The 12,140-nt window shown below is 44.3% G+C and overlaps 1 protein-coding gene across 3 annotated transcripts in view; it reads left to right on the top strand.

The window, feature by feature from the left end:
• Nucleotides 1-10,387: 10,387 nt before the first annotated feature.
• Nucleotides 10,388-12,140, top strand: part of USP28 (ubiquitin specific peptidase 28) — a 35,888-nt gene continuing 34,135 nt past the window's right edge. For all 3 annotated transcript variants that reach the window (XM_079954649.1, XM_079954648.1, XM_079954647.1), the window contains exon 1: nucleotides 10,388-10,536. In XM_079954649.1, coding sequence (XP_079810775.1) covers nucleotides 10,474-10,536 — 63 coding nt within the window. In that variant the 5' untranslated portion in view covers nucleotides 10,388-10,473. The remainder of the gene's footprint in view (nucleotides 10,537-12,140) is intronic.

Below are 12,140 nucleotides of genomic sequence, written 5' to 3'. Positions count from 1 at the left end.
AGAGGTGACACCTTGTTGAAGACCTAGGAAGATTTGAACCGCATTTTGTGGGTTTGCAAACAAGGCCAGTTCAAGACATTTTGCTGCCCACAGCAATGGACAAGGTGGCAACCCCTCCTGGTTCTGTGTACAGAAGCCAAGAGGACTGACAACTGAATCTTCCTTAAGAACATAAGAAGAGCCCGCTGGATCAGGCCAATGACTCACTGAGTCCAACACCCTTTTCTTACAGTGGCAACTCAGATGCCTATGGGAAACCTGCAGCGTAGGAATTCTCTCCCCTCCTGTGGTTTTTAGCAGCTGGTATTCAGAAGCATCACTGCCTCTGACCCTGGAGGCAGAGCATGGCTAGTAGTCACTGATAGTCTTATATGCCATGAATTTGGAACTAGCTTGGTATCATTTACACTCAATGGCATTTCAGACTCTCCCATTGCTACCTGGAGATACCAGGAAATGAACCTGGGACCATTTGCACTTTCTCAAGGCACTTTCTCTGCTCTTGAGCTATGGTCTTCCATCCCTCATCAATATCCTAGAGGTTGAGGCTGCCAAGAGAGGAGTTGGGTGCATGGGGCGATCTCTTCCATTCCCTTCTAGGATCTTCTGTGTGCCTTCTCCCTCTCTCTCTCCCAATGCTGCACCCTTCATGCTGCTCAGTAGGAAAGCAACAATCTAGCCCTGGCCCCTCCGGAATGGCCATCTGAATTATCGAGATGGTGAAAGGTTTATTATGCAAACATAATAAACGTAATAAGGGACGTGTTTATTATGCAAACAGCAACTGAGTTATGTGTCCTTTAAGACTACTAAATAGTTTTTAATTACTGCTATATCAGTAAATCCCATAAATATGCAAATGCAATTAGTTCACAAAATAGGCCCTAAATATCTTTATTCCTCTCCAACAAAGTTCTTTGAAGTTAATCGCCAGCTCCCTTTGTTCACTCCCTTGGCAGCAGAGCCGAAAATGATGGGAATTATGACAGATGTACACATTTTTGGGAGGGGAGAAGTGTATTTTTCCACCCCCCTTCATCCAAATGCCACATCTGGACAGGCAGAGATGGGATATGGAGGAGGGGAAGAAGAGATGGATGAGAAAACACCCCCTCCCAGAGAACAACTTCAGCATTTGGCTCACAGCAAAGTGTTTTGTGCTGTGCACAACAGACATATCACAACAAGTGGGTCTTGCAACAAGATGCAAATGCACATAGTGTTCCCTTTCTGGATTCCAAACAGTTTAATTTCCTCTTCCCCCGGTTTTTTGTTCTCCCCCACCCCCAAAAAAGAGAGAGAAGCCTGTTAGCATCCCATACCCTCCAAGCATGCTCTGCTCACATTGACCCATTTTAAGCACACAGATGGTTGCACCCCCCGCTAAAGTTTTTGCTGTACCTTTGGAAACCTTGAAATTCTCCTAAGTCTCCTGATAGCTCCTGTGTGTGTGTGTGTGTGTGTGTGTGTGCCCATTTGGCTACATAAGGAGCAACACTCAAAGACTTGGGATCATTTCTTCTTCTTTGGTGATCATAGCCAAGTAAGATTGTCTTCCATGAACATGGTCTTAACAGTGAGTTAAGTAAGTGACTGTGGAGGCCAATTCTAGATCCCCACGTCCTTCCATGGTGGGGACATTGGTTTCCAGGTGGGAGTTGATCACGGTGAGGGTTTGCCAAGCGTGCCTTCCTCTTAACACATTTCTCCCTTTTGTCCTGAGTTCAAGCATCTTCAAAGCCCATGACACCTTTGGTAAAGGCTGTTCTCTAATTGGAGCGCTCTCAGGCCAGTGATTCCCAGTTATTGGTGTTTATACTACTTTTTTTTTAGATTTGCCTTGAGAGAATCTTTAAACCTCTTTTGTTGACCACCAGCATTACGCTTTCCAATTTTAAGTTTGGAATGCAGTAGTTGCTTTGGAAGATGATAATCAGTCATTCAAACAACACGACCAGTCCAACAAAGTTGATATTGAAGGATCATTGCTTCAGCACTGGTGATCTTTGCTTCTTCCAGTACACTGGCATTAGTTCGCCTGTCTTCCCAAGTGATGTGTAAAAATTTTCGGAGACACCATTGATGCAGTTTATAAGTGGTCCATGTTTCACAAGCTTACAGTAACATTGGTAGTATAATAGCTTTGTAAACAAGCATTTTGGTTTCCCTGCAAATGTCCCAGTCCTCAAACACTCTGCACTTCCGTTGGGAGAAAGCTGCACAAGAGGTATCTACAGCAAAATGTCACCATACAGAATGCATCAATTTCTGTTCAGCATGCCAGTGGTTCCATCCCATTCCACCACCAGTTTTCCATCCTCTTCCCCCAAACAAGTCAGCATTCTGTGCCCACTGAGCATGCTCAGACCTCATCTGGCTGTTTTGGGTGGGTGTGTTTGTGCACCAGTGTTCACTCCTGGCTACATTAAAATCTCAGGTTTCTCAATTGATTTCTACAGGCAGCATTCACTTGTGTTCCTGGGAATGTTCAAAAATAGCTTCTCAGGCAGGCTGAACCAAAGAATTGCCTAACCAGAAAAGGAGAGAATTCTCTCTGACTTTTTAATATCTGTGTGTATCTCTTCCTCCTTTTTTCCAAGATAGTTGACCCTCTCTTTTTTTGCTCCCCCCACCTCAGTCACCATTGCACAGGCACTAAGTAAACACATTTCTCATTAGGGGTTTTCTTTGGGGCGGGGTGTAACTTCTTAGAGGTTTCCCTCCTGAAACTTTGTTGTAATGGTGCATATAACACCGGTCCTGAAAGACTTACATTGGCTCCCAGTATGTTTCTGAGCACAATTCAAAGTGTTGGTGCTGACCTTTAAAGCCCTAAACGGCCTCGGCCCAGTATACCTGAAGGAGCGTCTCCACCCCCATTGTTCAGCCCAGACACCGAGGTCCAGCTCCAAGGGCCTTCTGGTGGTTCCCTCGCTGTGAGAAGTGAAGTTACAGGGAACCAGGCAGAGGGCCTTCATGGTAGTGGCGCCCACCCTGTGGAACGCCCTCCCATCAGATGTCAAGGAAATAAACAACTATCTGACTTTTAGAAGATATCTGAAGGCAGCCCTGGTTGGGGAAGTTTTTAATGTTTGATGGTGTTTTTAATATTCTGTTGGAAGCCACCCAGAGTGGCTGGGGAAACCCAGCTGGATGGGCTGGGTATAAATAAGATATTATTATTATTATTATTATTATTATTATTATTATTATTATTGGTAAAGGTAAAGGTACCCCTGCCCATATGGGCCAGTCATGACTAACTCTGGGGTTGCGCGCCCATCTCGCTTAAGAGGCCGGGGGCCAGTGCTGTCCGAAGACACTTCCACGTCACGTGGCCAGCGTGACGAAGCTGCTATGGCAAGCCTGCACCAGCGCAGCACACGGAAACGCCATTTACCTTCCCACTATAAAGCGGTACCTATTTATCTACTTGCACTTAAGGGTGCTTTCAAACTGCTAGGTGGGCAGGAGCTGGGACCGAACGACGGGAGCTCACCCCGCCGCGGGGATTCGAACAGCCGACCTTACGATCAGCAAGTCCTAGGCGCTGAGGTTTTACCCACAGCGCCACCCGCATTCCATTTATTATTATTATTATTATTATTATTATTATTATTATTATTATTTAAAGCTTGAGGTCCTCCTGTGTATGCTGGTGCCTTCTGCTTGTGGCATGGGTAGCATCTGTGGCAGGTGCTGGGTGGGGAATATCAGTAGCCCCCTATTTGTTCCTTCTGAGTCCCCTGGCTATACCTTTCTTTCAGAGAACAAAACTATGAGTCATGCAGCTCCAAAAAGCGCCTGCTGCTCTCATGTGGGATGGAGGAGGAGGACAGTGTACTAGTATTGAAATAAGTATTGAAATAACTAGTATTGAAATAACTAGTATTGAAATAACTAGTATTGAAACTAGTATTGAAATAAGATCCAGCTGTCAACCCTGTTGGATTCTGTAAGTGGGCCACAGGTTCCATCTCGACTTTTGTTGCAGTCAACCAAATGCCTTGGCCAGTTCTAATTAGAAGGAGCTTGTCTGCCAATTTAAACTGCAACCCTATGCCAAGCATAATTATGCTGGAGTAAGTCCCTTTGAAAGGGCTGCGGGTGGCATTGTGGGTTAAACCACAGAGCCTAGGACTTGTTGATCAGAAGGTCAGCAGTTCAAATTCCCGCAACGGGTGAGCTCCCCTTGCTCGGTCCCTGCTCCTGCCAACCTAGCAGTTCGAAAGCACTTCAAAGTGCAAGTAGATAAATAAGTACCGCTCTGTCGGGAAGGTAAACGGCGTTTCCATGCGCTCCTCTGGTTTGCCAGAAGCGGCTTAGTCATGCTGGCCACATGACCCTGAAGTTGTACGCCGGCTCCCTCAGCCAATAAAGCGAGATGAGCACGGCAACCCCAAAGTCGTCTGCGACTGGGCCTAACAGTCAGGGGTCCCTTTACCTTTACCTTTTAAGTCCCTTTGAACAGTACAGTGGGACTTAAATCTGCAAAGATGTTCATAGGATTGTGCTATTAATTAGGTAAAATGGTCCTAGGGAGAGGTGTTCCCATGGATCCTCCTGCAGAATTAAATCAGCCTCTCCTAGCATGGGACCTTCCAGATGTTATGAACACCAGCTCTCAAAAGTCCCACCCAGCATGGTCCTGCTCCAATCCATCCTAGCATGCTATAGCTCTATGGGATGGTGCTGACATGGGTTGCAGTAGAAACAATATGAAGGGCACCAGGCTGGGGAAAGCTGACTTCAATTCAAATCTTTATTACGGTCATAGACCAGCATAAAAGGGTGGGATACAGTCATTTAAAAACTGAAAAGCGTTTTGGAATGCTAAAAGGTATTAAAACAGAAGGTGAATATAAAAGTCTCTAAGAATTTAAAAGAAGCTAAAAGAATATGAGCATTGTGGTGGGTGTGGAAGAGCATAAAAGGTTGATACAGTGGTACCTCAGGTTACAGATGCTTCAGGTTACAGACTCTGCTAACCCGGAAGTAGTACCTCGGGTTAAGAACTTTGCTTCAGGATGAGAACAGAAATAGTGCGGTGGCAGCGCGGCAGCAGCAGGAGGCCCCATTAGCTAAAGTGGTGCTTCAGGTTAAGAACAGTTTCAGGTTAAGAACGGACCTCCGGAACGAATTCAGTTCTTAACCCAAGGTACCACTGTATATAAAAGACTTTACTAATTTACAGTGCAATCTGATATGTTCATTAAATCTAGTTTGTGGCACAGGTCATCCTCCAACAAATTTTGAGCGCTGCTGTGCAGAATCTAGCAACATTGTATATTGTAGCAGGATTGGTATCTGAGAGCAGCAGGAAGGTATAGGATTGCCCTGTGCGCCCTGGGTATTTATGAAGTAGTGGGGAAATCAGGCTAATATGAATGTCTCTGTAATACAGGCACTGGAAAAGGACATGCTCTACCGTTAAAGCTTAAAGCTGACTTAGAGAAATGTACTCAGACAGCTGTGAGGCGGCAACACCCTCTAGCCCCATTTATTGATGTGTTGGTCAGTTGGGGGTTTTTTTAAATGGAATTTCTACCATCAGCAGCAACACCTCTTTCACCATAAAACAGCCTCAAGGTGGCATATAATAATAAGATACAATAATAAATAGAATTACAGAGAAAGATAAAATGGAAAAGCAGTAAATAATAAGACAGCACGTTAAACCAGCAGATAAAAGCCAAGGGGAGGTCTGGGGCAGTGCGTGGTGTAAAGGGTTGCTTCATCCAAGTTCAGTTTTAAGGTAGCAATCCCAAAGAAGGAAGAAGAGACCTTGCAGTTGTCCACCTGGACAATGAGAAAACTAGGAGGACTCCACTGGAATCTGAAGGGTAAGAGTTGGTGATGGCATCTGGGGAGAGAATTTTATAATGTGGAGGTCTCCAATAAGTACCCACCTTACATTAGGAGGCAGTGGCAGCTGGAAAAAGCCCTCTGTTGAATGAACCAATGCATGGATAGTGAGACAAGGTTTTAAAGGTCAAATTCAGCACTTTGGAAACAAATTGGGAGCCAGTGCAAAGCTGCCCAGGGGCATATGGAAAGGATAAGTGTGTAGAAAACATTTAGTGGACCTGCTGCATGTTTTAATATTCAAAATATACTCCTGTCCTGTTCAGAATTAATTTGTTCTCCTTAAAGTTTTTGCAAAGCTACTGCTGCCGTGCACATTTTGCATAGTCAGAGTGCCATCTGGGGGCCAAATTGGATTTTTCTGGTGTGTGTGATTTGCTGTCTGATAAATGATGGGATGACAACACAGCATGTCCTGCTTTCATTTTAGGTGCCATTTGTTGTGTGATTTTAATCAGAGGTGTCATTATTTTGTTATTGAATCACTTCACTTGATAGGGGAACCCAGAGTAGGACCCCTGAAGTGGATCTCAAGATTCAGGTCAGTACATGTGGAAGAAGGCTATGTCTTAGATATCCTGGTTCCAGGCCATCAAGGGTTAAAACCAGCATTTTAAAATTGGGCCACAAAAATGGGTTTGAATTTGTAGGAGACATTTTCCCAAAATGGCGGTTGGCCATTCTCTTGCAACCCTGATCACACTAACCATGGTGCCTAAAAGCATATTTATTTATTTTTATCAAAGTTTATGTTTTGGGATGTTTCAATAACAGTCAATCTATTATTATAAAATAATATAATTACATCAGGAAGTACGAAAGAGAGTCAGGGCTTGTAGATGGGGTCTCTTCTAGCCCTGCCTGGGGATGCCATGGTTTGAACATGAAACCTTCCGCATGCAAAGAGAGCCACTACATTGTGTAATGGATAGAGTGTCGGACCAGGATTCAAATCCCCACTCAGCCATGAGGCTCACTGAGTAAACCTGAGGCCAGCCAATGTTTCTTAGTCTAGCCTACCTCACAGGGCTGTTGTGAAGATTAAATGAGGAGGGGGAAACCTCATTCACCACCTTGAGCTCTTTAGAGAGAAAAATGAGATGTAAAAGCAATAAATATTTTTTTAAAGAATGTGTGAGCAATGGCCTGTTCCTGGCAAGATAAACAGAAACACACCTGAGACCTGGTCAAGTGCTGTAGCAGAGCTGCGGGAGACAGAGACGAAGCACTACTATTTAATTCACAGAAGGGATGATAATGTCATCTCCTGGGGTGCTTATTTGCCAGTCCTCCGCATGCCAAATAGATAAGCTTTTAACAGAGAGAAACACACCAAATAAGCTAAGCAGAGGAAGAAAGATAGATTACAATACAGTACATAGCTCTGGGTTAAACTGACATTTATATTTTGGAAATTTCCAAAGCCTCTTTATTACAACCAACAAAATGGTTCCAAAATAATGATAAAGCACTTGAGTCCACTAGAATGCTTCACCATGTTAAGCAAGGGGCAGGGGAAGGATGGATCAACACCATATTATTAATTATTATTTATTGAATTCATATATTGCCCTATACCTAGAAGTCTCAGGGTGGTTCACATAACAAAAACAAACTATAAAACCACAAAATATATAATCAAAATAAAAACAACAGCCCAATAACGCCCCCCAAACCCTACATTTTAAAAGGGCATAGGATGTCATACTACCCCCCACAAAAAGATCTTGGGAACTGTAGTTTGTTGAGGGTGCTGGGAATTGTAGCTCTAGGAGAGGAAAATACAGTTCCTGTGAAGTCGTGTGCTATAAACGGGTGCTGAATGTGCTTTAAACGTTAAGTGTTATTATCTGTCCAAAGCCGCTGGGTACTGAAGCCATAAATATTCCCTGGATCCTTTCCCCACTAATCCATCAATATTTCCCCAGATCCCCCCCACCCCTACTCCTTCGCAACTCTCCAGATCCTTGATCCAGTTTTCCCACATAGGGCTACCTCGAAATGATGCTGGACTCCAACTCCCATTAGCCCCAGCCAGTGTAACCACTGATAGGGCATGATGGGAACTGGAGTCCAGCCACATCTCAATAGGTGGTTGTAGGCTGGCTACATTTGACCCTCTTTCCAAAATGAGAGGGTGTTTTAAAACAGCAATAAGCACAACTCCTGTTGTTTCAAACTGCCCACTGCCCTGAAGGGTCTTGTATTGAATGGAGATATAGAGATAAATAGATAGATAGACAGATGATAGATAGATAGATAGATAGATAGATGATAGAGACACACACACAGAGTCATACCTCGGGTTACAGATGCTTCAGGTTGTGCGTTTTTGGGTTATGGACGCGCCGAAACCCGGAAGTACCGGAACGGGTTACTTCTGGGTTTTGGCGCTTGTGCATGCGCAGAAGTACTAAATCACGCTTTGCACATAAACGCCAAATCGCAACCCACGCATGCACAGACGCGGCACTGCGGGTTGCGGACGCTGCGGGTTGCGAACGTGCCTCCCGCACGGATCACGTTCGCAACCCGAGCATCCACTGTATCTCCATTATTATTTTTGAATACAATTTTTAATTAAATTTTCTGTTTTACAATTTAGAATACTCATTTTTACATCCTTAAGATATCAAGGACATCCCTTCTTCTCTTTCCATTGTTTATTTACATATCATAAATCCCTGCATATTTTACAAAAACTATACCATTCAGTATTCCATTGTTGCATCCACCAAAACTTATTTACACTGTTGAATTTATCTTAATCCCGCCAGCGTTTTCAGGTGTACACAATTTTTCTCCATATATTCAATAAATGTTTACCAATCTTTTCTAAACGCATATTCTTCTTGTTCTCTTATTCTAAGTCTGCAAGTTGTGCATATTCTGTCAACTTAAGTTGCCATTCTTCTTTGGTTGGGAGGGACCTCGCCCATTTTCCATTTTGGGACTAACAAAACACAGGCCCCAGTAGTGGCATACATAAATAACCTTTTCTGCCACCTGGGTATTTCAGTCCGAATTATCCCCAACAGAAAGGACTGTATGTATCTGACATTAGTCATTACTCTGAGGAAGGTTACTGAGAGCAATGGACATGATTTAACTTAGGCCCATTCATTTTGATGTGTTTGCTCCGAGTAGCACTTTGTTGGGATTCAATTCTGCTTTGGGGCGAATAAAAAAGAGCTGTTGGGTGTGAGGCGACTGGAAGGCGTCCATATGGCATTTGAAAAAAAACGACAACAGAAACCAGGATGGATAGAAATATTTTTTTAAAAAACAAAACAGATTTTTAAAAATTTAAATCAGATTTTTAAAATAAAATGCTGGGGGGGGGGATCTATCTAAAAATAGTTTTCTATTTAAGTTACATTATAGTCCAAAGGCTATTCACCAGGAAATAAGGATTTATTTTAAGTTTTTCATGTGTGCTAAAACTGTCTGGTTGTTGTTTTTTTGTCGTTTAACCACATCAGTTAACAAACATGGATACATATGCTATGTTATTGTTTTAGTTAAATAAATTGTTTGAATTGTTATTAAGGAAATGATTACTTTTCTCCCTCCGATAAAGTACAGCAGAAAAGTTGTCCAGTTATAAACAATAATTTCATAATTATCTGTCTATGTATTTCTAATAGTACAGTCATACCTCGGGTTAAAGTTGCTTCAGGTTGAACGCTCCGCAGCAACCCGGAAATAATGGAACGCGTTACTTCTGGGTTTCCCCACTCGCGCATGCACAGACGCTCAACATGACATCACGCACATGCGCGGCAAATCGAGACCCAAGTGAACAGAGCTCCGGAACGGATCCTGTTCGCATCCATAGGTACCACTGTATAACCAAATCAGTAGTTTTTGATATACTGTAACTGTAAAAACTACTCTGAAAATTTATTATTCCAAATATGAAACCTTCATCTGGTTGTAGATATTAAGATTATACCAGCAAGAATGAGTCTTTCTGTGAAAAAATGATTGAAATCAAGTCTCACTGACTAATGATTTAAATCAAGTCTTACTGACTAGTGATTTAAATCGTAATCTAAATCGATTTGATTCACATCAAATCCACCCTGACAGAAACCCATTCTGATGTGCATAAATATTTATTGAACGCAGCGCATTAGAAGAGCTAAAGTAAATGTACCGTTTCTGAGGGCGAGATTTAAAACTTTCGCCTCACGTTTAGCGGGGGGCGGGGGCGGGGAGGATGCGGACTATTACCGGCCTCCTCGAGCGAAGGCGACTGGTCGTCGGGAGCGAAGCGGCCGCGAGGCGGAGAGACCCGCGCGGCGTTCGGCTCCCGCTCAGCCAAAACGAACAGGAAGAGGCGCTAGGCAAAAAAAAGTTATCTCGTGGGCATGCGCACCTCGCTTCGAGGGGAGGGCGCGGCCGGAGGAGGCTCGCGCGCGCTCCTCTTTTCGGAAAGATTTGTTTTCCGTTCGGGTAAGGGGCGGTGTGCGCCGCCCTCTGCCGCGCGCTGATAGGTCGGCGGCGTGGGCGGGGCTTGGCGTGGGCGGCGGTTGCGGGGAGCGGGGAGCGTGGAGAGCTCGCGCCGCCTCTGTGGTGGCTGAGGAGGAGGCGGCGGCGGGCGCGATGACGGCCGAGCTGCAGCAGGCCCAGGAGGGGGGCGCGGCTGCCGTCGAGAGCCAAGGACCGGTGAGGGATTGGGGGCCTGTCCGGGGTGGTTCCTGAGAGAGAGAGAGAGAGAGAGAGAGTCCGAGTTGGGTCGCCTACTTTGGTCTGCCCCCCGCGACGGTATACTGAGGAGAGGGAAGAAACCCGCGCCTCCTTTCCTTTCACTTCTCTGCCTTCTCCCTTCTATCATCCCCCCACCACACAAAAAACCCCAAACCCTACTCTGGGTCTCAGTCTGTATACAATCAGATATAGCCGTTAATATTAGCAATATTCATTAGTATTGCGATTATTATTTATTGCTGTTATATTCATCGCTGGTCACCTATCTATATAACCTTTTCCTGTAAACACAAAATAGTCTGCTGGTTCAATATTGCGTGTAGATTTGTGCTTTGAGCGCCCTAAATAGAGCGCCCTAGATACTTGATGGATGTCAGTGGCAGAAGAAGAGGAGGGCCTTCATGGGTTTACAGGACTTTTTTTTCTTTGTGCGTCTTCTGTTTCCCTAAACGGAAAACTCTGAAAGTAGGGTCGTATCATTAGCAGGCAAACAAAGAGGAAGGAAGAAATTTCAGGTGCTGCGAATCAGTTTATTGCGAGATGAGGCGGGTTTTTTGCCTCCCTTGCAGACACTTTTTCAAAGTGCTATTTTTCTAGAAAAAGAGATGCCATAACTCACCCTTGTTCTCTTATAATGGCAGTGGCAGCCACCTGAGAGGTGCTTGAACTGAGTTCTGGTGCTTTCCAGTGGGGAGGGGAAAAAGCCCTGCTCTTCTCTAAACTACTTAAAGTATCTTAATACTTGCTTGCTGTTTTTTCTTTCACACACCTCAGAGATGTACGTCTTCATGGTGTATGTTAGTTTTGTACACAGTTTTCTTTTGCCAGCTGGGTTTTGCATTTCTCCTGCACCTTTGACATTTATAGATGCGGACCTCCCTTGCTGCTCCTCAGAATCCCCTTTCAGCATTGCTGCATCACTGTGGGGAGGGGGAGAATTAAAATTTATGGCTGCTTTAAATGGATTCTAGATGTGTGATTTTAAGGTGGTGGTCTTACATTGCTCTAGATCTCTTTGAGGACCTTGGGCCCAATGAAAGTAGTACTGTAAAGACTTTGCTTTTTATAGGAAAGTTCAGCTGGGCAAGCGGCAAGCAGTAGGCATGAGCTCGCTCTGATATGTAGGAATATTGCAGATCTGTTGATTCTGCCTTGTGGATTTCAGTGGCAAAAATTCTGCTAAGCAAGATGCACTTTGCACACTGAAATGTGCTGCTGGTGGTGATGCTGTTTGAAAAAGGTAGCTGTGACTTTATCTGTACATAGGTTGCAAACCCTGTGGTTGGATTGCTGCTTGTGGTGGTGATGCCCAGGTAATACAACCATCCCTTAAATTTGTGGAGCATATGACGTTTTTTGCTCCTGTTAAGACTGCCTTTGTTTCATTTATGTCAAGATAAGGTGTCTATACACTTAGTGGGAAAAGTGGCTGCTAGGCTGCTAAGTGGGGCAGCCCAATTGGACTATGGGGTCACCAGTCCTGAATATGCTACAATGGTTGGCAATGACCTACCAGGCCAAATTCAAAGTATTAGTCCTTGCCTATGAAGCCTGTCCACCAT

This window comes from Podarcis cretensis (genome assembly GCF_951804945.1).
Source record: "Podarcis cretensis genome assembly, chromosome: 15".
Taxonomy (NCBI): Eukaryota; Metazoa; Chordata; class Lepidosauria; order Squamata; family Lacertidae; genus Podarcis; species Podarcis cretensis.
This window is presented reverse-complemented; position numbering and strand designations above follow the sequence as displayed.